Source organism: Onychomys torridus, chromosome 8 (genome assembly GCF_903995425.1).
Source record: "Onychomys torridus chromosome 8, mOncTor1.1, whole genome shotgun sequence".
NCBI lineage: Eukaryota > Metazoa > Chordata > Mammalia > Rodentia > Cricetidae > Onychomys > Onychomys torridus.
The window spans coordinates 98124655-98149577 of NC_050450.1; the positions used below are offsets into that span (position 1 = coordinate 98124655).

The 24923-nt window shown below is 36.7% G+C and overlaps 1 protein-coding gene across 2 annotated transcripts in view; it reads right to left on the reverse strand.

The window, feature by feature from the left end:
- Abca5 (ATP binding cassette subfamily A member 5) overlaps window positions 1–24923 on the reverse strand; it is a 77837-nt gene that overhangs the window by 11325 nt on the left and 41589 nt on the right. For both annotated transcript variants that reach the window (XM_036195552.1, XM_036195553.1), the window contains 9 exons: window positions 22184–22353; window positions 19396–19523; window positions 18840–18977; window positions 17162–17275; window positions 15107–15277; window positions 13512–13625; window positions 13036–13170; window positions 12235–12309; window positions 10816–10907 (listed from right to left, as the gene is read on the reverse strand). In XM_036195552.1, the coding sequence (XP_036051445.1) occupies window positions 10816–10907; window positions 12235–12309; window positions 13036–13170; window positions 13512–13625; window positions 15107–15277; window positions 17162–17275; window positions 18840–18977; window positions 19396–19523; window positions 22184–22353 (1137 nt within the window). The remainder of the gene's footprint in view (window positions 1–10815; window positions 10908–12234; window positions 12310–13035; window positions 13171–13511; window positions 13626–15106; window positions 15278–17161; window positions 17276–18839; window positions 18978–19395; window positions 19524–22183; window positions 22354–24923) is intronic.

Genomic DNA, 24923 nt, shown 5'->3' on the forward strand with positions numbered 1-24923 from the left:
CCTCTGGGACAGGGAAAAAGCATTGGGCAATTATCCTATGAAGCAAAACCTGAACAATCCAATACAGCTGGAGCACAAAAAAATGATCTTAAAACCAATCTTATGAAGATATAGAGGTCTTTAAAGAGGAAATAAAAAACTGCCTTAAAGAAATTTAGGAAAACACAAACAAAAATTGGAGGAAATCAAAAAATCCCTTAAAGAATGCTTAAAAAGCCAAGAAAACAAACAGGTAAAGGAAATTGTCTAAGACCTGGAAATGGAAACACAAGCAATAAAAAAAAAAAAAAAAAATCACAAATGGAGGGATTCTGGAAATGGAAAATCTGAGTAGCAAACAGGACCTACAGTTACAAGTATCATCAACAGAGTATAAGAGATGGAACAGAGAATCTCAGGCATTGATGATAATAATAGAAGAAATAGATATATTGATCAAAGAAACTGTTAAATCTAAAAAAATTCCTAATGCAAAACATCCAGGAAATCTGGAACACTATGAAAAGACCAAATATAGGATAATAGGAATAGAAGAAACAGAAGAAACCCAACTCAAAACCCAGAAAATATATTTAACAAAATCATAGAAGGATATTTTCCTAACCTAAAAAAGGAAATTACTATAAAGGTACAAGAAACTTACAGAACATCAAATAGATTGGGCCAGAAAAAATTTCCCAAGCCACTTAATAATCAAAATACTAAATATACAGAACACAGGAATATTAAAAGCTGCAAAGAAAAAAATCAAGTAATATATAAAGGCAGATCTATTAGAATTACACCTGACTTTCTCAATGAAAACTCTAAAAGCCAGAAGTACCTGGACAGATGTCTTGCAGATTCTAAGAGACCACAGATACCAGCCCAACTACTATGCCCAGCAAAATTTTCAATCAGCATAGATGGAGAAAACAAGATATCCTGTGACAACGCCAATTTAAACAATATCTATCCACAAATGCAGCTCTAGAAAAGGTACTAGAAGGAAAACTCCAACCAAAGGAGGATAGTTACACCCATGAAAACACAGGCAATAAATAACCTCACACCAGCACAACTCAAAGGAAATCATATCTCTCTCTCTCTCTCTCTCTCTCTCTCTCTCTCTCTCTCTCTCTCTCACACACACACACACACACACACACACACACACACACACACACATTCAACAATAACAATAACAAAATAGAAGGAATTAACACTCATTGGTCATTAATATCTCTTAACATCAATTGACTCAATTCCCCAATTAAAAAAAAAAAAGGACATAGGCTAAGAAAATGGATATGAAAGCATGATTCATCCTTCTGCTGTATACAAGAAACACACTTCAACACTGAAGATAGACATTACTTCAGAGTCAGAAAAAGATTTTCCAATCAAAAGGACCTAAGAAGCAAGCTGGTGTAGCTATCCTAATATCCAACAACATAGACTTTAAACCAAAATTATTAAGAGATAGAAAAGGACATTTCATACTCATCAAAGGAAAAAATCCACCGAGAGGACATTGCAATTCTTAACATCTATGTCTGAGACACAAGGGTACCCACATTCATAAAAGAAACATAACTAAAGCTTAAATCATACATCAAACCTCACACATTAAGTAGGAGACTTCAATACCCTACTCTTACCAATGGACAGGTCATCCAGACAAAAACAGAGAAATAATGGACATAACAGATGTTATGACTCAAAAGGACCTAACAGATTATCTACAGAACATTTTACCCCAACACAAAATACCTTCTTTTCAGCACCTCTCACGAAACATTCTCCAAAACTGACCACATCCATGGTCACAAAGCAAGTTTAAACAGATACAAGAAAACTGAAATACCCCCTGCACCTTATCAGACCACCATGGATTATAGCTGGGTTTCAAGAACAGAAACAACAGAAAGCCTAAAAACTCATGGAAACTGAACAACTCTCTACTGAGTTGCCACTGGGTCAAGGAAGAAATAAAGAAATAAATAAAAGGCTTCCTAGAATTCAATGAAAATGAATGCACAACATACCCAAATTTATGGAACACAATGAAAGTGGTGCTAAGAGGAAAGTTCATAGCACTAAATGCCTTCATAAAAAACAGAGAGGACTCATACTAGCAACCTAAAAGCTCAGCCTGAAAGCTCTTGAACCAAAGAAACAGACACACCCAAAAGGAATAGAAGGCAGGAAATAAACTGGGGGTTAAAAATCAATAAAATAGAAACAAAGAGGATAATACAAAGAATCAATGAAATTAAGAGTTCATGCTTTGAGAATACCAACAAGACAGATAAGCCCTTATCCAAACTAACTAAAAGGCAAAAAGAGAATATTCAAATTAACAAAATCAAAAATGAAAAGAGGGATATAACAACAGACACTGAGGAAATCCAGAAAATCATTAGGTGTACTTTACAAAATTGAAAAATCTGAAAGAAATGGACAATTTTCTCCTTAGATACCACTTACCAAAGTTAAATCAAGAACAGATAAACAACTTAAATAGACCTATAACCCCCAAGGAAATAGAAGTAGTTATTAAAAGACTCCCAACCAAAAAAGAAAAAAAGAAGTCCAGGACCAGATGATTTTAGAACAGAATTCTACTGGACTTTCAATGAAAGGCTAATATCAATACTCGTCAAATTATTCCACAAAATAGAAACAGAAGGAACACTGTCAATTCATTTTATAAGGCCACAATCACCCTGATACACAAACCACACAAAGACTCAACAAAGAAAGAGAATTACAGACCAGTATCCCTCATGAACATTGATGTAAAATACTCAATACTCACAAACCAAATCCAAAAACACATCAAAAAGATCATTCACCATGACCAAATAGGCTTCATCCCAGAGATGCAGGGATGGTTCAACATACGAAAAACTGTCAATATAATCAACCACATAAACAAACTGAAAGAAAAAAAACAACACATAATCACCTCATTAGATACTGAAAAAGCCTTTGACAAAATCCAACACCCCTTCATGATAAAAGTTTTGGAGAGATCAGGGATACAAGAAACATACCTAAACATAAAAAAGCCAATATACAGCAAGCCATCAGCCAACATCAAATTAAAGGGAGAGAAACTTAAAGCAATGCCATTAAAATCAGGGACAAGACAAGACTGTCCACTCTTTCCATATTTATTCAAGTATAGTACTTGAAGTTCTACAGAAAGCAATAAGACACTTAAAGGAGATCAAGAGGATACAAATTGGAAAGGAAGAAGTCCAAGTATTGCTATTTGTAAATGACATGATAATAAACAACCCAAAAAATTCTACCAAGAAACTCCTACAGCTGATAAAACACCTTCAGTGAAGTGGCTGGACACAAAATAAACTCAAGAAAAGCTCTAGCCTACCTATATACAAATGATAAATGGCGAGAGAGAGAACTTGGGGAAACCACCCTTCACAATAACCACAAATAATATATAATATATCTTGGTGTAACTCTAACCAAGCAAGTAAAGACTTGTATGGCAAGAACTTCAAGTCTTTGAAGAAAGAAATTGAAGAAGATATTAGAAGTCAGAAAGATCTCCCATGCTCATGGATCAGTAGGATTAACATAGTAAAAATAGCCATCTTACCAAAAACAATTTACAGATTCAATTTTTTACAGGCCTTGAAAGAACAATATTTAAATTCATACAGAAAAACAGAAAACCCAGGATAGCTAAAACAATCCTATATAATAAAAGAGCTTCTGGAATATGGCCATCTATGATTTCAAGCTGTACTACAGAGTCATAGTAATTAAAAAAAAAAAAAAAAAGTCTATAATGGTATTGGCATAAAAACTGACAGGTTGATCAATGGAACCAAATCGAAGAAACAGACGTAAATCCACACACCTATGGACACCTGGTTTTTTATAAAGAAGCCAGAAATATACAATGGAAAAAAGAAAATATCTACAACAAATGGTAGTTGTTTAACTGGATGTCACCATGTAGAAGAATGCAACTAGGTCCATATCTATCACCCTGCTCAAAACTCAAGTCCAAGTGGATCAAAAACCTCAACATAAAACCAGATTTGCTGAATTTGAGAGAAGAAAGTGGGGAACAGCCTTGAACTCATTGACACAGAGACAACTTCCTGAATAGAACACCAATCTCACAGGCACTAAGACTGACAATTAATAAATGGAACTTTATGAAACTGAAAAGCTTCTGTAAGGCAAAGGGCACCATCAATAGGACAAACCAGTAGCATATAGAATGAGAAAAGATCTTCACCAACCCCACATCTGACAGAGGGCTGATTTCTAAAATATATAAAGAACTCAAGAAACTAGACATCAACAAATCAAATAGTCCAATTAAAAAATGGGGTATAGATCTAAACAGAGAATTCTCAACAGGACTCTCAAATGGCAGAGAAGTACATTTTAAATGTTCAACATCTTCAGCCATGAGGGAAATGAAAATCAAAACAACTGTCAGAATGGCTAAGATCAAAAACTTAAGTGACAACTCAAGCTAGTAAGATTTGGAGCAAGAGAAACATGCCTCCATTGCTGGTGGGAGTGCAAATTTGTACAGCAACTTTGGAAATCAATATGGTGGTTTCTCAGAAAATTGGGAGTTGGTCTAACTCAAGACTCAGCTATACCACTCCTTTGGCATATATCCAAAGGACGCTCTACCATATCACAAGGATACTTGCTCATCTATGTTCACAACAGCTTTATTCAAAATAGCCAGACACTGGAAACAACCTAGATGTTCATCAACTGAAGAATGAAGAGAGAAAATGTGGTACCTGACAACAGGGTCAGCTCTAGTGTGCCGCCCAGGCAGGGTGCAAGACCCACTCTCCTATGGGCTACAGCTGGTGGCAGGCAGAGATAGTTCTCTCACTCTCATGACCCTGGAGCCAGCTCTCTCTCTCATCTGCCACAAGTGGCAAGGGACAAAGGGTAGAGGGCATCTTTCCCTCACCCATGCCACCACATGGCAGACAAGGGACAGACAGGTGAGCCAACCCTGAAGGCATAACATAGGAGAGCTGACCCCGCCAACCCCTCTTATTCCACCTACAGCAATCAAGAGAGAGGGCACCTTCTGAGAGCAAAACAGTAGAGCTGGCCCTGGTGATGTACGTGAGAAGGTCCTGGATCTGAGGGACCAAGAACAGAACTGGCCCCTCTCCCTGCTATAGGATGTACTGAGTGAGCTAGCTGAGTCAGTGCTGGAGAGCTTGCCTTGGTAGTGATGATGAGGGAAAGCTACCAAGCTGACCAGCCCAGCTAACACCCATGCCCAGAACCAGGGTTATGGGCTGGCCCACTCCAGCATCCACCGAATATATGAACTGTTGGAGCATGTGAAGGGGACAAACCTACAGATCCCAAACAGCAAGATCTCTACAACACAGGACAACAGGATATCCAAGAGGAGCTTTAGTAAGAGCCCATTATTGTAAGTGTAGCAGTAAGCAGAGGCCAAGAGCCAGATCGATGACTTGTGGCAGTGAACTCATAAGTGGACTAAAAGGTAAACTATGTGACTCACTGGGCCACACTACAGTTTCCATGACAAGAGTCTTCCTTTTTTTTTTTTTTTTTTTTTTTTGCTTTGTTTCTTTGTTTTTTTGTTTGTTTGTTTTTTGTTTTTGGTTTTTATTTTAAACTTGGTTTTATTTAGGGGGTAGTTTGCAAGGGCAGTTGAGAGGAGATGTGGACATAAGTGGGATCAGAATGCATGTTGTGAAATCCGTAAAGAACCAATACAGGTTATAAAAAAAAAAAAAAAAAAGAAAGAAAGAAAGAAAACGTGGTACATTTACACAATGGAATATTACTTGTCTGTTAAAAACAATGACATCATGGAATTTGCTAGAAAAGATCATCCTGAGTGAGGTATCCCAGACCCAGAAAGACAAACATGGCATGTACTGACTTATAAGTGGATATTAGCTGCAAAGTAAAAGATAACTATTCTATAATCCAAAGACCCAAAGAAGCTAAGCAACAATGAAGGCTTAAGGTCAGGGACACATGAATCTTACAATGAAGGAGGAAACAGAATAGACAACACAGGTGAATGGGGGAAATGTCTGGGTAGGGGGTGGACATGGGAAGAGGAGAGATCAGGTGAGTGGAGGATGAAGGTAGAGAGTACTGGGAAAAACAACTGGAATCAGGGGCATCTCTGGGATGAGCTAGAAACCTAGTGTAATGGAAACTCCCAGGAATCTATGAGGATGACCCTAGTTAAGACTCCTACCACACAACCTCTGACCTGTCATCTGCCCTGACTACAAGATATTCGGGACAAAGGTGGTGCAGAAATTATGGGAGTGGCCAACCAATGACTGGTCCAATTTGAAACTCATATAATGAGAGGAAGCCCACCCCTGACAATGAATGCCTTGAGGGGCAGGACCCAGAGGATGGACAGCCCAGAGACTTAGAATAGAAACAAACATGACTGGTAAAAAAGAAAAAAAAAGAATGAGATGATTCCTAATGATATTCTGCTATACTCATAGGCCATTGCCTAGCCCAACTGACATCAGAGAGGCTGCACCCAGCAACTAATGGAAACAGATGCAGAGACAAGACCTATAGCCAAACATTAGGCAGACCTCAGGAAATCCTGTGGAAGAGGGGGAGGAAGGATTATGGAAGCCAGAGGGGCTAAAGATGTCATGAGAAAACACACAGAGTCAACTAACCTGGGCTCAGGGAAGCTCATGGAGACTGAACCACGAACCAGAAACTAGTATGGGACTGACCTAGACCCTCTGCACATGAGTTGCAGTTGCATGGCTTCGTCTTCTTGTGGGACTCCTGGCAGAGGGAGTGGGGGCTGTCTCTGACTCTGTTGCCTGTGTTTGGGACCCTTTCCTCCTACTGGGTTGCCTCATCCAGCCTTAATAGGAGAGGAAGCACCTAGTCTTACTGCAACTTGATATCCCAGGACTGACTGATATACAGGGAAGGTCTGCACTTTTTTGAAGAGAAGGGAAAAGGAGTGGATGGAGGGCAGAGCGGAAGTTGGAGGGGGAAGGATTCGGAGGAGAGTAGGGAGAGAGGGGAAACTGTGAATGGCCTGGGAAAATAGTATTTAATTGATTAATAAAATGTTTGAAGTAATAAATAAAAAAGATTATAAAAAAATTTTAAAAGAATGCCAATGGCATGTCTCTGACATAAGTTAAGTGAGTGATACAGGGTAGAGAATCTCTTACTAGTCCAGAGACTCAGAAAACAAAGGGACTGAGATATCAGAAAGACTATCTCTATGGATATAGGAACCTTCCCCACAAATACCAGTAGAAATAGGAAGAGGGGAAGTAAGGAGAGCCAGACCTAAGCTCCTCAGTGCAGAGGGGAATCCAATGCTTAATAAACATCACACACTCATCTAAACTGCCCAGTGTTTGTGTACATTAATTAATATTCTGATGTCAGAACTATAAAGCGCATAAGCATTATACATTTATTATATGTCCAGTATTTATATACATTAATACTCTGCAAGTATACACAAACATGAAAGCTAGAAAAGCTAACAGGCACCACACATTTAACTGTCCAGTGTTTATATACACTAATACTCTGCTAATACACAAATTGATAGGTATAAAAGGGAAACTGCAAAGTAGTTTATTACCAATACCCATGTTTCACTAAATAATAACTCTTCCAGTTTAAAATAACCTAGTGAAAATACTTAAGTTTGGAGAAAATACTTGCAACTCACATAAACATATACAAAATACATAAAGAATTTTTACAACAATAATATAAGTACAACAGGACCAATTTTAAAATGTTAATAAACATTTTAATAGAAATAATCCTTCCTTTTAGAAGACATTAAAGTGGACAACATAAAGCATATGAAAAGGTGATTACAAATGTTACTTGGTAAAATGAAATTTTAAAAGTTAATGGATCACTGCTACAGGATAAATGAGGATGATAGGAAATCACAACATGTCCACACGGTTGGGCTTTCCTGGCGGACCGCCTAGTTATTTCCGGTTCAAAATAGCCATTTCCAGGTCAGAACATCTCGCGTGGCTAGGACTCCATGGCTTTACATGGTTGTGTAAAGCACGCTCGGCCATGTAATCTACGCGCATGTGTGGAGTAGCAACATACAGTCCTGTATGCATGCGCGGCTCACTCTTTAAAAAGCCGGTGCCATTTTGCACAGGTCTCTTCTCTTCTCTCTTCTCCTCTCTCTCTCCTCTTCTCTTCTCTCCTCTCCTCACTTACGTGTGTGCTTCACACAGGCCTGTCATGTCTTTTCTATCCTATATTAATAAACAGCTCTTCTGTGGATTTGTCGTGTTCGGGACGTTGTCCTCACGGGCTAAGAGGAGCCTTCCAAAATCATTCTCACTGTAAAACTGTATGTGGTAGACTATAATTGGCTGTTCGAATCCTAACTCCTGGGCCAGTGAGATGGCTCAGCAGGAAACGGTATCTGCTGCCAAACCTGATGACCTAAATTCAATCCCCATGACCCACACAGTAGGCAAGAACAGCTTTTGCTAGCTGTCCTCTGAGAGCCACATGCACTGCGTGGCTTATGCGTATGCACAAACAAACAAACATGCATATGCACACAAAATAAACACAAATATAATAAAAAATGAATAATTCAAATCCTAACAATCTGACTTTTTTCAACAATAAAAAGCAGGTAACTATACAACTTAAATACACTTAAAGAACTTAATAGAACCACAGTCTTTAGCGGCTTAAATTTTCAAAGCATTTATTTCTTTTCTTAAAAATGTTTTATATGTTTTATCTGCATTATAGAAATAACCAGAATGCCGGACAGTAGTGACGCATGCCTTTAATCCCAGCACTCAGGAGGCAGAGCCAGGTGGATCTCAGTGAGTTCGAAGCCAGCCTGGTTACAGAGCAAGATCCAGGACAGGCACCAAAACTACACAGAGAAACCCTGTCTTGAAAGAAAACAAAAACAAAAACAAAAACAAAAAAAGAAAAAAGAAAAAAAAAACAGAATAAACATGCAGTAAATGTATGAAGGACACTACACATTAATGTTTATTTGGAAAAAAAAGATTTTGTATAATATTAAAGGTACAGCCTTAATATTATACTATCCCAGGGGCCCAGAAGGGATGCTACCATCTGCGCGGGAATGAATCCAGAAGCACGGAGCTCTTTCATCCAATTCAGTTTATTCCTCTGCCACCATCATTTAGCAACCAATCAACTCCCCTCCTTCTCTCAGGACTGGTCTATATCTTTTCCCAAGCAGCAATACCTCATGTTTACTATACAACACAAGATTGCAAGGTCCCCACCAGAAGCTTCCCGGCAACTTTATTTGCAACCCAAAAGGGGAGAAAACAAGAGTGCAGTTAGGAGTTGGAATAAATTTAAAAAAGAATTTATGTGCTAGAAATATATCCTTACTGTGGCTAGGTGAAAGCATTATGAGTCTATGATAAATGTGTTCAACTACAAACTTACAGGTGATAGGGTGGGGAAAATCTGTAGGTCACTAAGAGTTAAACTGTCACTATTTTCCTCTGCTGCCGGTTTCCTGACAGCTAGTCAATCTGCATCACAGTTTGAAGCACCTGGTGAGGGGAACCCTTTTGATCTAAGAAGCTGCTCTGAGGAGGTGAGAAAGAAGGGAGGACCTGAACTTGATTTGCACAAGAAACAAAGCTGTGCATCTAGGGGGCAGGCACTTGGCCTAGGAGACCTCAGTTGGGGGGGGGGGAGCGCCTTAAGGGGTCTAGCAAGTAGTCTGGTAGGTATCTGTCTTTCAAGGCATTGTTGGGTTGGCTCTATTAGGAAGTAACTTAGGGAGGATATTTGCAAAAGGCAAATACCCAAAACAAATGCTTAGGAGGAACTGGGAGCTCAGAGGCAGAAGGTTTTTAGGAGGAACTGGGAGCTCAGAGGCAGAAGGTTTTCTCTACCACTTTATCCAAGTACTTGGAGGTTCACACACACATACACATTTTAGGAGAATTATGAGCACAAGGAATTCATAGCAAGGCACAACTGAATATTAAGCTGTGTAACACCAAATAGTCCATGCTAAATGGCTTCCCACTTGACTGACCCTTGGTGTGTGTTGGTTATTTGCGGTGCTCTTACCCTGCGCGGAAACATCATGACATGACAGAATCCACTAACAAGAGTTTTATTAAGATAAGGGAAAGAGACAAATGTGCAGAGGCCTGTGGAAAAGACACATGAATCATGGCGCCAGCTTATAAAGGCTGGGCTGCATCTTTGCACACAGGCCATGTGGCTATTCCATGCATGCGTGTAGATCACATGGTTGGGCTGCGCACTTTACGTAACCACACAAAGCCACGGGGTCCTGGTCACATGAGACATTTTGACCCGAAAATGACTGGTTCCTGCTGGGCATGCGCAACCATGCCCAACCATGGAGATGTGTTGTGAATCCATATCATCCTGGTCAAGGTATAGCTTATAATATACAGCTGGACTTCTTTTTCATATTCCCATGGCTCACCACAAAAAGGAAAGAAAAGCATAAGAAAAAAATCAAGAAATGACTATATGCTATCTATAACTCCAGTAATATATTATGTTCAGAACAGGCAAACTTTATGAATATAGGAGATTGGTGATTGCATACGGCTAGAGGCATGGGAAGGAATACAGAAGAGTAACTATTAATAGATATAGTTGCTTGGAGTGCTAGGATTGTTTTAAAATTACATTGGTGTTTAAAATTATAGTGATGGTTTTACAATTCTGTAAATTTACCAAAACTTTAAAACTTAGGTTAAAAAAAAATTAACTAACCTGAAAAGGGGATCCTTTCTTATTGATCTGCCTCCATGTTTTTTCTCATAGTGTTGTAAGAGGAAAATCCACAGTATACAATGCAGGTAGGGCTAAGAGAAGAATACGTAACAGCTTATGACTGAATCATCATTTCTTTGCTTTTCCAACAGAACCAAGACAACATAGATCAGGTTTGCCATAACAAAGGGGGAGGGAATCCAATTGTCTTTTGTTTGTTGTAATAAAGATAATTACAAATAACTTGTCTCAGTTTAGTTTCTTGGTGATGGAGATTGAACTTGAGGCCTCACACAGAGCTTGTTATTCCACTAACTGCACCATCAGTCATAAATTTTAATACTAAAAAAGTAATGTTATTTCCCATAGAGCAATTCTTCATATATTTTCTGCTTCTATAAGTTCATTTACTGTCAGTTTTACAAAATATAATCAAGTATAAAAGCTTAGCTGGGAATGGTGTCACTGGCTTATAATCTCAGCAGTAGGGGAGCTTAAACAGAAAGACCATAAAATCCAAGCCAGGCTGGGCTATATAAGACCCTGTCTCACAAACAACAGAAGACTTTGTTCTTCCTCTAAGGAAGCCAGTTCTATTAAAATAGAATTAGTAGCATGGAAAAGTCAATTATATTGAACTAAGGATAATTGGTCAATGAAAGGTACTTTAACAAAAGTGCAGATTCACTATCATTAACACACTTAACTCATAGGCTTATTCTTTACATAACAGGACAGAACCTAAAAATAAAACACAAACACATCATTCTTTTCTAACTCACTATGTAGCCCAAGGATGTTTTTTCATGCTGTTGATCATCCAGCCTCTACTACAAAGTGCTGCGATGACAGGAATACATCATCACACCTGGTTGTTACTGTGCTAGGGATCAAACCAAGTGCTCCTTATATGCTAGACATGCATTCTTAACAACCAAGTTATGTCCTGAGACCATAAACAGTTCTATTTTTAATTTTTTTAATTTTATTTTACATTTTATATGTATTAGTTGGATTTCTTTATTTGTTTGTTTGAGACAGAGTTTCTCTGTGTAGCTTTGGAGCCTTTCCTAGAACTCACTCTGTAGCCCAGGCTGGCCTTGAACTCACAGATATTTGCCTACCTCTGCCTCCCAAGTGCTGGGGTTAAAGGCGTGTGCCACCACTGCCTGGTTTGTTTTGTTTTGTTTTAATGTATGTGTACCACATGAATGCTTGGTGCCTGTGGAAGCCAGAAGAGAGCATCAAATCCCCTGCAACAGGAGTTACAGTTGTGAGCCACCATGTGTTGCTGGGAATTGAATCTGGGTCCCCTGGAAAAGCAGCCAGGGCTCTTAATCACTGAGTTATCTCTCTTCCCCTACAAATACTCTTAAGAGGACACATGAACATACAAAAATAGCTTTTGTTATTTCTTACCATTATAACAGCAACTAAAAGCTTATCCCATGGATTATAGGCATCCTCATTTTTTGGTATATTCTTCCAAGAACCCTAAAACAGAGCATTTTTATAACTCATATACACAAATATTTAACTTTAAAATGTTTAATATATTTTAGTCATAAACATGCAATCTCTATAAATAAGGTGTTACTATTAATAAGCTATGTTATGTCTAACTTAAAATCTTCCTGCTACACAGTATTTCTAGAAGCAAGAACAGTCAAACATATTAAACCAGAGTAGGAAAATGGAATTATCCAGTAATCATTGAGTATGAATTGACTGCTTAATATAACATTTTTTATTATTTGTGAATTTCATACAATGTAGTTTGATCATAATCACCACTACTCCTCTCAACAGCTTAATTTTTTTCTAATCAAATGAAAATATCTTTGATCCATTATTAAAATTAATCTGATGTTTTTCCTTAATTTTTTCCTGGGGTAGAAAATCTCTTACACTTAATTTTTTTCTCATCATTTTATAGAACACATTACTTGATCCTTGAGAAATTCCTAAAAATAAAAATAAAACCATACATCTAATTATGAATATCAAACTGAGCATCAGAAACCATGTAGTAAACAGTTTTTCTCCTTTGACAACCTGAAGTCATACTTGAAAACATCTGTCATTTTAAATTCCTGTATTGATTATATAATCAAGCAGTTAATCTTATATTTGTTACTATTTTCAGCACAAGAACCAAGATATCAAAGATTAAAGAATATATATTTAGAGTTTAAAATTTCTGAAACATTACTGACATACCTTTATGAAAGAAATCAGGCAACCCAGGAGTGGGTAGATTGGAATGGCTATGCAAAAGGTGTAGTGAAAAACAGTGGAAACTGCATATCCCAAAAAGAAAGTTATTTCAGTGACTGCAACACAAGCCAATGCTGTCTAAAGAGGAAATGAGAAAATAAGTGACAGAGTATTTTAAAATCTTACATAAACTTATTAGGAATTGTGCCTTGGTGTCAATTATGTTTTTGATCTCCAAATAAAACATGCATCCAAGGAAGCATTACCATGTTGGTATCAATTGTTAGCTGTTATATACTGTGAGTAACATCCCTTGGAGTAGATGAGATGGAAGATCAATATACCCACTGAAGAAACTGCTAGCTCTCTCCATACACTCTCTACTTATGAAAGATACACAGTACCATCATCAAAGCATGCCTGAAAGCTTCTACATATGCTGATTTGGAAAACTGGGATAAAATAAAAGTGAGACTTACCAGAGAATAGATAAATGACCAAAATTCCTTGGTATTTAAAATTTTCTTAAAGGTAAAAGAAGCAACGTAAGTGAATAGAATAACTGATGGTACATAGCCAATAAGGCAAAAAACCTGTAAATCAGAAATGCATGTCCTATAAGAATATAAATGGTTTACGATACAATATAAAATATCATGGTCATATTAAAATATTCAGTAATGTTTATTCTCAAATTTCATTCTTCAACAAATCACTCCAAAAACTGTCATTGCACTTATTTGAACAGTTATAATCCATGACTCTACTAAACCAATAAAAGTCATGCTTTTAAATTACTGTTTTATAGAACTCCAAGTAATTTAACCTCGGCATTACTTGTATTTTTTTTTTTTTTTTTTTTTTTTTGGTTTTTCAAGACAGGGTTTCTCTGTAGCTTTGGAGCCTGTCCTGGACTAGCTCTGTAGCCCAGGCTGGCCTCGAACTCGCAGAGATCCACCTGGCTCTGCCTCCCGAGTGCTGGGATTACAGGCATGCGCCACCACCAGGCAACTTCTAATTTTTTACACCAAGTAAAGTGCTCTCTAATGCCAGGTGGTGTTAGTGCTCACTTTTAATCCCAGCACTTGGGAGGCAGAGGCGAGTGGATCTCTGCAATTTTTGTGGCCAGCCTGGTTTACATAGTGAGTTCCGAGACAGCCAGGGCTAGACACACACACACACACACACACACACACACACACACACACACACACCAATATGCACGTTAATTAAATCAAGTCTTTTTCAAAAATGAATCCCTTTGAAGCACGAATCTTAAAAGGTCTTATTAATAAGGTCAAACCTGAGGCCAGTTATTGGAGTGAAAGCTGGATGATTAGAGAAACAGAACAAGCCACAACTACCTCACCTTGCCAGTTCCTCAGCCAATCCTGTTTCCTCAGTCTGGGAGCCTCTGAGTCCTCATCCAGAATGGGTCTCAGCTGAACTGTGTTCAAAGCCTAAAAGCTTAACCAGCCAAAAGCTTAACCAGCCAAATGCCTCTAGTTTCTGGTCTTCACACCTTATATATCTTTCTCTTTCTGCCATCACTCCCTGGGATTAAAGGCGTGAGTAACTATGCTTGGCTGTATCCTTGAACAGATGAAAATCTGCCTCTAGAATGCTAGGAATAAAGGCGTGAGTGCCACCATTTTCTAGCCTCTATATCTAGTGGCTGTCTGTTCTCTGATCCCAGATAAATTTATTAGGGTGCACAATATTTTGGGGAACACAATACCACCACATCCCTTTCTTGTAAAATGTTTAGATGTGAGAACAGGGAAAGAAGATTGTATTTAGGTGCCTGATGCAAGCAAGGAGGTAGTCTACTTGAAAGACCACAACAGCTATAAGGAATTATTTTTAAATAGTGGCTTGCATTTTTTTTAAAATCACGTGTAATAAAAATTGAATTAAATGTACCATATACAATAACAAACATTTGCTTCATTTTGTTTTTAAAAAGCTAATAAACAAGTTATTCAACCTGACAGCAGTCATATATGCATACGTAAATAGATTTTTAAGAAATATTTAACTATGAATATCATGAGCACAACTGATACTAACTTACCACAGCAAGAAATTTTACAGGATAAAAATATAATCCATGATGAAATGCAAATAAACTTCCCAGCATCAAAGTTAAAACAACAAAAAATAAGGGAAAGTCCACAACAGCTTGTCCAACCCAATAGGCTGATGGCAAAAGACCTGAAAGCTTAAGTTGAGTATAAGCTTTGATCTAAAAAAGAGAGAAAAACTATTAAAACCTTAAACATTTTACAAATAAAAAGCAAGTAAATTATTGTAGAACTTTTCATTCTAATCAACAAAACAAAAAAAGTAACTTTACATACATTCATTTTAGACCCTGATTAGGTTCATTTGTAAGATTTATCAAGCTCAATAAAATTTTTAACAATCAGAATATAGTAAAACAAAAGGTAACATAGAAATGGTATGTCATCAATGACAGCCAAACTTGTCCATATAAAACTATGCAAAAATAAATGAAGACATGTTTAAATGGAAAAGGATTCTCATGCTATCTAGCATGAGAATTATTTCTAGTAAGAACATATAAACTGCCTAATAGCTTCTGGATGTTCACAGAACTTCGGCTTATGTGTGAAACTTTGTGCAAAGAAAACACATTTGAAAACATTTTAAATACTTTTAAAATAAATTGCATAGTACAATAATGCTTGGTTTTCATACTCGTATCTTCATGTATATTAATACTTAAATCAGTTTTCCTTCTCATGTACTCATTTTTTATTTTTTGTAAAAATCTTTCCCAAATCCTGATACCTAATACTATTCATTTGATTTGTACTACTTCTAAAACCATGTACTCATAGTAACTATGAGTATTATATCAGAGAGCAGACATTAGAATGAGAAATGGGAAACCAGAAATAAAAAATTAGTTAGGAAGAAGTGGGGCACAAGAGAGATGGCTCAGAGGTTAAAATCACTGGCAGTTCCTCCAGAGGTCCAAGGTTTGATTCCCATCACCCATATGTAGCTCACAACCATCTGTAACTCCAGTCCCAGGGAATCTGATGCCCTCTTTGGGCTTCTGTGGGTACTTCAGGCATGCAATGAACAGACACATATTCAAACAAACACTCGTGTTCATACAAACACCTATATGCAAACATTCACAGCAACTGTATTTGTAATAGTGGAACCCAACAGCAGTTTGGATGCTTTTCAACAAGCAATGGTTACACAAACTATGATACACCCACACCTTGTGATAGTTCTCAGTAATAAAAAGGAATGGACTACAGAGACGCCTAACACAAATTTCATGAATTTCAAGAAAGCACTAGGAAGTTACAGTAATAAAAAAGTAAAGTCGAATGCATACTATAATTCCATTTATATATATTTGAAATACAAAAACCACAAAAACAGAGATCAGGTTAATGGTGTAAGAAAGCAGGGTGAGCAAGCAAGCCATGAGCAAGCCAGTAAATAGCTTCTGCATGACTTCTGCTTTAGTTTCCTTTGCTTTGCTTCAGTTCCTGGCCCTCCCTGACTTCCTTCAGTGATGGACTGTTACCTGGAAGTATAAGCCAAATAAAACCTTTTCCCCAAGTTGCTTTTGGTCATGGTGTTTTATCATAGCAACAGAAACATAACTAAGACACTCTCAAATTAAATCCTCTAAAAGTTTACTATGAGGCTTACTAGCCCCAATTGATACCTATAATTTTTAAATTTATTTAGAATATTTAATCATGTGTAGTTGGTTTTTTTGAGTTTATGGTATCACATGCATGCAGGGGACCATAGAGGGCGAAAGAGGGTACAGAATTCTGTAGAACTAGAGTAACCAGCAATTGTGAGCTGCCATGTGGATACTCAGAACTGAACCAGGGTCCTCTGTAATGAAAGCAAGTACTCTTAACTGCTGAGGCATCTCTCCAGCCCCATTTATTTTTTTAACTAACTTTAAAAAAACTTTTTTTTGCATTTACTTATGTGTGCCTGTGTGCATGTGGCACATGTGGATATCACAGGGCAGTTTCTTTCCACCATGTGGATTCCAGGGTTGAACTCAGATCCTCGGGCTTGACAGAACCTGATACCTATAATTTTTTGTCTGATTAATTACCTTATGATTCTCTGCATTTTCCATGGCAAAGTAAGGTGGCATTGCAGTAACAATGATTCCAAGCAAAGCTGCTTGAAAATACAGCTCAACTTTAAAAACTATGTCAGTAATTTCCTGAAAGACAAACACAATAGAAAATGAATCTGAGAATCACTTTAGAATACCTTAGAATATCCTAAAAGAGCATTAAAATCTCTAAAGAAAGACATTAAGATATCTACCCAGGGTATGGACAAATAACAGGTTTATTAACAAGAAGTACTAGACTACACTGCCAACTCTGCCACTATGTGTAATAAACAATTAGCATATCTACTAATGGCCAGATGCAATGATAATACCTAAGAATGATATCTGGTACTTTCCAGTGACTGTGTTAAATAAGATCTTGATCCCTCCTTTTTTCCTTTGGGAAAAGCTATATCCAAGCTTATCTTCCTAACGAATCAAGAACATCTCCCAGACAAGAGTGACTTTAACTCCTATTAACCCCCATGTCCCTTGTTACCCTAAGAGTCAGCTAACTTTCCCAGGCAGTCCAGATATCCAAATACAGATGATCTGAGACGTAGGTTGCTTTTGGTGTTATCCTCTAGCCTCAACAAGTCCATTTCTCTATCCTTGTTCACCCTGATCTCTATGCTAGAGACCAAACCCAGTGCCTTGCACCTGCTAAGTGGGCATTCTAAGAGTAAATCCTGGACTCGACTCCACCCTTTCTATGTAAGATGATACACTTGCCTGGAGGTGGTGGCACACGCCTTTAATACCAGCACTCGGGAGGCAGAGCCAGGTGGATCTCTGTGAGTTCAAGGCCAGCCTGGATTACAGAGGGAGTTCCAGGAAAGGCGCAAAACTACACAGAGAAACCCTGTCTCAATAAACCAAAAAAAAAAAAAAAAAAAAAAAAAGATACACTCATTAAACAGGAAAGGTACTGTGCATCAGGACACAATCTACATGTCTAACAAGTATCCTGGCCCTGGCTCACTTTTTCATCAGATGATGTAGAAACAGTACATAGTGTCTTGTTGTCCCTGGCCTTCCACATTTTGCTACTGTAATGGTTTGAAAGAAAATGGCCCCCAAAGGAAGTGACACTATTAGGAGGTGTGGCCTTGTTGGAGTAGGTGTGGTCTTGTTGAAGGATATGTGTCACTGTGGGGGCAGGCTTTGAAGTTTCTTTTCTCAAGCTTCACTCAGTGTGACAGTTAATCAACTTCCTGCTGCCTTCTGGTCAAGATGTAGCCAGTTCCATGCCTGCCTGCACACTGCCATATTCCTTGTCATGATAATGGACTGAATCTCTGAAACTGTAAACCACCACTTCAATTAAATGTTTTCTTTGTCAGAGTTGCCGTGGTCATGGTGTCTCTTCACAGCAATAAAAAAGCCTAACTAAGACATCTACTTGGAGTAAAAATGGCTGTCTGTGTGACTCAAGCTTTCTTTCAATATCTCAGTAACTAGATACCAGACTCTCCCCCAAAAAGTACTAAACAATGTTCATTTCTTGTCTACAATTAACAGATCAGGGATTCGCAAACCTATCAGCATCAAATAAAGCTGCTCTGGATTTGAAGCAAACTAATCCTAGAGACTCCTAAATTTCCCACCTCAACTTTTTAACTTTCGGGAATTTCCACATATGAATTCATCTTTGTGTATGTTTGCTTACTTGAATGAATGGGGTACTCCAGATCTGGATAGCTTCAGTCACATTTAAATGATAAAGATAGTAGTTACTAATGATGTTCATCATTACTGGTAAAGAATAAACCATAGTACTGTTGAAAACAGCAGTAAAAACATAGTCCTACAATTTAAAGAGAAGAGTTAATACATTACTTATATAAGCATACTAGTATCACTAAGGACCAAACTTTTCTTACTAACTAACCTTATTAGAGTAATTAAATATTTAAATTAATTAAATCTTATTAGATACTTTGAAAAAACTATTTCAACAAGGGATAGGAAAAATAATGACAGGTAAGATAACCTAGCTTTAAATATGCAGATATCTTAAGCAAAAATATAATATGAAAATTAAAAATGTTACTGGTCACTTACCAGGCCATAATACTATCACAAACAAAATGCATTGTTTTTAATCATATCTAAAAATATACTCTAATTCATGACTAATAGGATAAGTTCAGGAAATTAATTTTAGAGAAACCATTTTGGTATTTTATAACTTTTAAATGAGTACTCACGTATAATACTCCTACCTTTTCTGAATGCACCACATTTAAAGCTGCACTATGGGGAGCAGCAGATACATAGTCACTGTCATTAAACACTGTCACCATTATGTTCTGGTGTGTGAAAAAGTTAATAAGATCATTGATATCTGAGTCTGGTATTAGAAAATAAGAATAAAAAGAATTAGTTTACATAAGAAACATAATAGACTTTAATAACATTAGGAGACAATGCTCTTTCAAGGAGACCTTTTATCTTCAGCCTAGATATTGGTAAGAGCTTTGGCTCTGTAGTCAGTAGGACAAGATTCAAACCCAAGTTGTACCACTTATACTATATGCCCTTCAAGAAAGTTACAAAGATATTCTAGATCTTGGTTTCCTCCTCTGTCAAGGAAAAGTAAATATAACTACTTTATAAGAACACTGGTTGTGACAATTAAATGACAGAATACATATGTAAAGCTTTGAACAGAACCTGGTAATTGTATAACTTTTATCTGCTGCCTACAGAAATATTAATAACAGGCCAGGCGGTGGTGGCGCATGCCTTTAATCCCAGCACTTAGGAGGCAGAGCCAGGTGGATCTCTGTGAGTTCGAGGCCAGCCTGGTCTACCAAGTGAGTGAGTTCCAGGAAAGGAACAAAGCTACACAGAGAAACCCTGTCTCGAAAAACCAAAAAAAAAAGAAAAGAAAAGAAAAGAAATATTAATAACAGAAAAAGTTATCATGAAATTTGACTAAAGAGTAAAAGTAATCTATTTGGTAATTTTAATTGTGCCAAAAATCAGTCTTCTACCTACATTCTTTAAATGGCCCAAAACCAAAAAGAAAAAAAACAAACAAAAAACAAAAAAACCCAAGACTCCTGTTTGTTAAATGTTAGCATCATGTCTGATGAGTGGAAGCACTCCTGCTCTATCACCACAGGAACCAAAACAGAACAAACGTAACTTACAAAGAAATGCAAATCTCACAAAACCAAACACTCTCAGTAACTAAACATAATGACAAGGTCGATTGAGTAACAATCATGAATGCCATAAAGAATGATGCTTTTCATCTTCATGACTCAAAATTTTCTCCTAACCAAGGACCTTAACTCATCTCTTAACTACCAGAGTGGCTGTATATTCAATTAAAGAGCTGCATGTGATGTAACCATGTAACTTATACTCTCAAAGGGTAAGAAAATATCTAATGTGTATGTGGTGGGGGGGACATGTGCTTGTGTGTATTGCATATACATATATGTTACATATGCATACACACACAGAGACACAAATTCGCATATAAGCTTCATTTTGGACCAGAGAGTATAGATCCAAAAGCAAGAAACAATACTACAGAAAGTAATAGAAGAGATAAACACTGGAAATACTAGAATTTCTACAGAGCAAGAACAGAAAGATTTGAGAAACATATATAATTTTTAGATATACATTAAAAAATGAGATTTCACAGAGTATTGTATTCTAGCTGCATAAAATACATATTAAAACTGAAGACAAGATTTTAAATGAAAAAAGTAAACTAAAATATCTCCTAATTGGAGAGACTGTCCATGCTAAATGTATCATTTTCTGTAAAGATTAAGATTATCATACTTAGCACCATATTTTAACAGTAATGACTTCAAAGTAACATAGTTTCTGCAAGCCTTCAGACTACAGGATATTTATGTAAGCAAGTGTTATAGGAAAGCTTATCATAAATAAATTAAATACTTTACTAAGTTCAAATATTTTTAAAACTTAGAATCCTAATTTAAAATTAGCTCAAGTCCATAAAAACATGAAAAAAGCCTTTTTGCCAATTATACAATAAAAATAAAAATAGTAAATACAAAATTATCAATGGCAAACTTAAGATATTCAGGGATAGATTGTGGTGGTATTGTGTTCCTCAAAATATTGTGCACCCTAATAAACTTATCTGGGGTCAGAGAACAGAACAGCCACTAGATACAGAGGCTAGAAAATACTGGCACACACGCCTTTAATCCTAGCATTCCAGAGGCAGAGATCCACCTGGATCTCTGAGTTCAAGGCCACACTGGAAATAGCTAGGCGTGGAGACTCATACACCTTTAATCCCAGGAAGTGAGCCTTTAATCCCAGGGAGTGATGGCAGAAAGCAAAAAGATATATAACGTGTGAAGACCAGAAACTAGAAACTTTTTAGACTGGTTAAGCTTTCAGGCTTTTGAGTAGCAGTTCAGCTGAAACCCATTCAGATGAGGACACAAAGGTTTCCAGTCTGAGGAAACAGAATCTGCTGAGGAATTGGCAAGGTGACGTAGCTGTGGCTTGTTCTGCTTCTCTGATCTTCCAGCATTGACCTGGCTCCAGGTTTGTTTTTATTAATAAGACTGTCTAAGATTTGTGCTACAATAGATGTATGTAAGTAAGATTTATTTTTTACTCATAACTAATTCTTTAAATAGTTCCTGATGAATCATTATATCTCAATGAGTATGTATAAATAATATATACTATAGCTCTTGCTAGGGAAAATTTTACAGCCTCAAATTCATTAAGCTCATCATGAACTTTGATGTAAAACATGCTAGCAGGAACTTATTACTGTTTTTAAAAAGAATTTAATAATTATAAGCAGTATAAATTAGAATATTTTAAAAACTGCCAATTACATTTAAAGCAAAACTTTATTTCTGATATTATTCAGTATCACTAGGATAAATATTTAATTTAGATTTTACAATAGCTCGTGCTTGCTTTACTCTGAACTCCATCAACCCTTCACCCCCATCCCCAGCCAACACACATTCACAGACCTTCACACACTCTCACCAGTAGAATTTTGAAGCAGCAGGCTTGTTTTATATTTATGAGGTTTATCTCCAGGTTTTAGAAAATACAAATCTGGAACGAGTTTGATGGGAACCACAGCATTTTTAAAAGAATGATGTACCAAAAACATAAAAATCTGAACTGCAAAAAAAATTAAAAGCAGAAGCAACCTGAAAGAAAAAAATAAAAATATAGCTTAAGATACATTAGCAAACAAATCTATCAAAGATCTTCCTTCATATTAATATAAACTCGATACTCAGACAATTAAAAAAAAAAAAAAAAAAACAAGATGAACAAAAAAGAAAAGAAAGAAAGACAGAGAGAAAGAGAAAAACTTCCTAAAAGTCTATTTCCATAACTGACCTGATACAAATATTGAAAGAAAAAGCTAAATGGGGTATCAAAAATAAAGATTATTAAATTTTAAGTAAAGAGAAGAAAAAGGTATAAAAGTATATTTAGACCAGATTCCCTCTTAAATTATAGGATATATAGACATAATTGTTAGAGAACTAAGTATTGCCATAAATGTTTATGTTTCTATATTCCTGATGGAAGTGTTTCTTGCTCCGACTCTATTCTAGCCATTTACTTTTCATACCCTAACAAAAATATTGTTAAGTACAGGGAAGAAAATTAAAATACAGTGAAAACTCTACAATTTAAAATTATTATCCTTATCACAATTTAAATACATTAACTGCTGTTGGTTCACTGATATATTGTCAAACCATAATATATAAGATGCATATTATACTACACATATACCTGCACATTACTATTTTACATTACATATTGTAGTACCATGAATATATAGTAATACAAAAGGACATTGTAGTATCATAGAGATAGTTACTTGTCCTATAAAGTATCTACAGATTATATAATTTATCTCAGTAGCAAGAGTTTAGACCATCACACTTATTTAATAATTTTTAACTTCCAGTTAAACCACTTGTATTTTTAAGAACCATTTTTGCTGAGCATGGTAATATACTCATATAATCCCAGTCTTTGGGGAGCTGAAGCAGGAGGATTGAGACTTTGAGAGCAACCTCTGTTAGAAACCCTATCTTGGTGTTGGGGATTTAGCTCAGTGGTAGAGTGCTTGCCTAGCAAGTGCAAGGCCCTGGGTTCAATCGTCAGCTCTGGAAAAAAAAAAGAAAAGAAAAGAAAAAGAAAAAAGAAACCCTATCTCAAAAACCAAATAAACAAAATCATTGAATTATTTTAAATATCATGAAATCAGCATCCCTCAAAACATGCTGTATTTAAATCTAAATCTGTAAGTTAGCAGAAAATACCATCCTGAGGTAACCCAGACTCAGAAAGACAACATAGTATATACTCACTCGTAAGTGGATACTAGAGGTAAGGCAAAGGATAACAAGATGACAACCTACAGCTCCTGAGAAGCTAGCTAACAAGGAGGGGCCCTAAGAGAAACACATAGATAGCCCAGCGAAGGAGAAATAGATGAGATCTACATGAGCAAACTGGGGATGGGGGGGATGGAGGGCAAAAAATGGGAGATGAGAACAAAGGAAATGGAGGGTCAAGCTGGAACAGGGACAGAGTGGGAGAGCAAGGAAAGAGATACCATGATAAATGAAGACATGGGAATAGGAAGAGACAGGGTGCCGGGGAAGCTCTCAGAAACCCACAAGGATGACCCCAACTTGGACTACTGGCAAAGGTTGAGAGGGTGCCTGGTCTAGTGAATACCCTAACTGTCATCATAGAGCCTTCATCCAATGACTCATGGAAATAGAGGCAGAGAGTGCCAGGCTCTGCTGACTCCCCATGGGAGACCTTGATTTGGAAAATGTGGGGGTGGGGGGTGGGTTGGGGAGGGAACCTGGGGGAGTAGGAAGAGGGAGGAGAGGGGATCTATGGTTGGTATGTAAAATAAATAGAAAAATTCTTAGTTTAAAAAAATGAAAAAAAAAAGTTCAGGAGTGAGTTATTTTTTTCCCTCTTAGCATTTCTATGTCATATGATGATTATTACAGAGCAGGAACCTACGATGTTGTGTCACCTGGGACTCTCTTATCCCAGTAATGATACCATGAAATGTTTATTGAAAATGTTTATTTTAACTGAATATAAAGTTTATTGATTTATCTCTACCTACAAAAAGAAAGAAAGAAAAAAATCATGTGATAAGAATATATGGAAGCTTCAGGTTAATGTTAAAATTTTACATTACAAAACCAGAAAAAAAAATTCCATGGTGTTCTTAACATGTTAACTATTCTTTGAGAGAATTATAAGAAATAGTTCCTAGTATATTTGACCAAATAACGTTTTTGTCTTAAACTCAACGTTTGTGTCCCTCAAATTTACATAGTGAAGCCCTAATCCTTAATCTGATGATATCTGAAGACAGGAACTCTGGAGAGTAATGCAAATTAGATAAGGCCCTTATGATGGGATTAGCACCCTTTTAAAAGTGATACCAACAAGCACCTGTTAGTGTGCTGGTTTGCATGTTCTTTCCAAACCAAAAAAAAAGAAAGAAAGAAAGAAAAATAAACCACTAAAGCATGCAACTAAATGGTATCTTTCTTCAAGAAAGGAAAAGAGCCTTTACCATGCTGACACTTGGGATCCCCAACTTCTAACCTCTAAAAACACCCAATTCATGAAATTTTATTACAGCAATCTGAATTAAGTAACTTTCATTGTTTTCCGGAGAATGTATTATCAAAATGATGTTCAACTAAATAAATTTAAA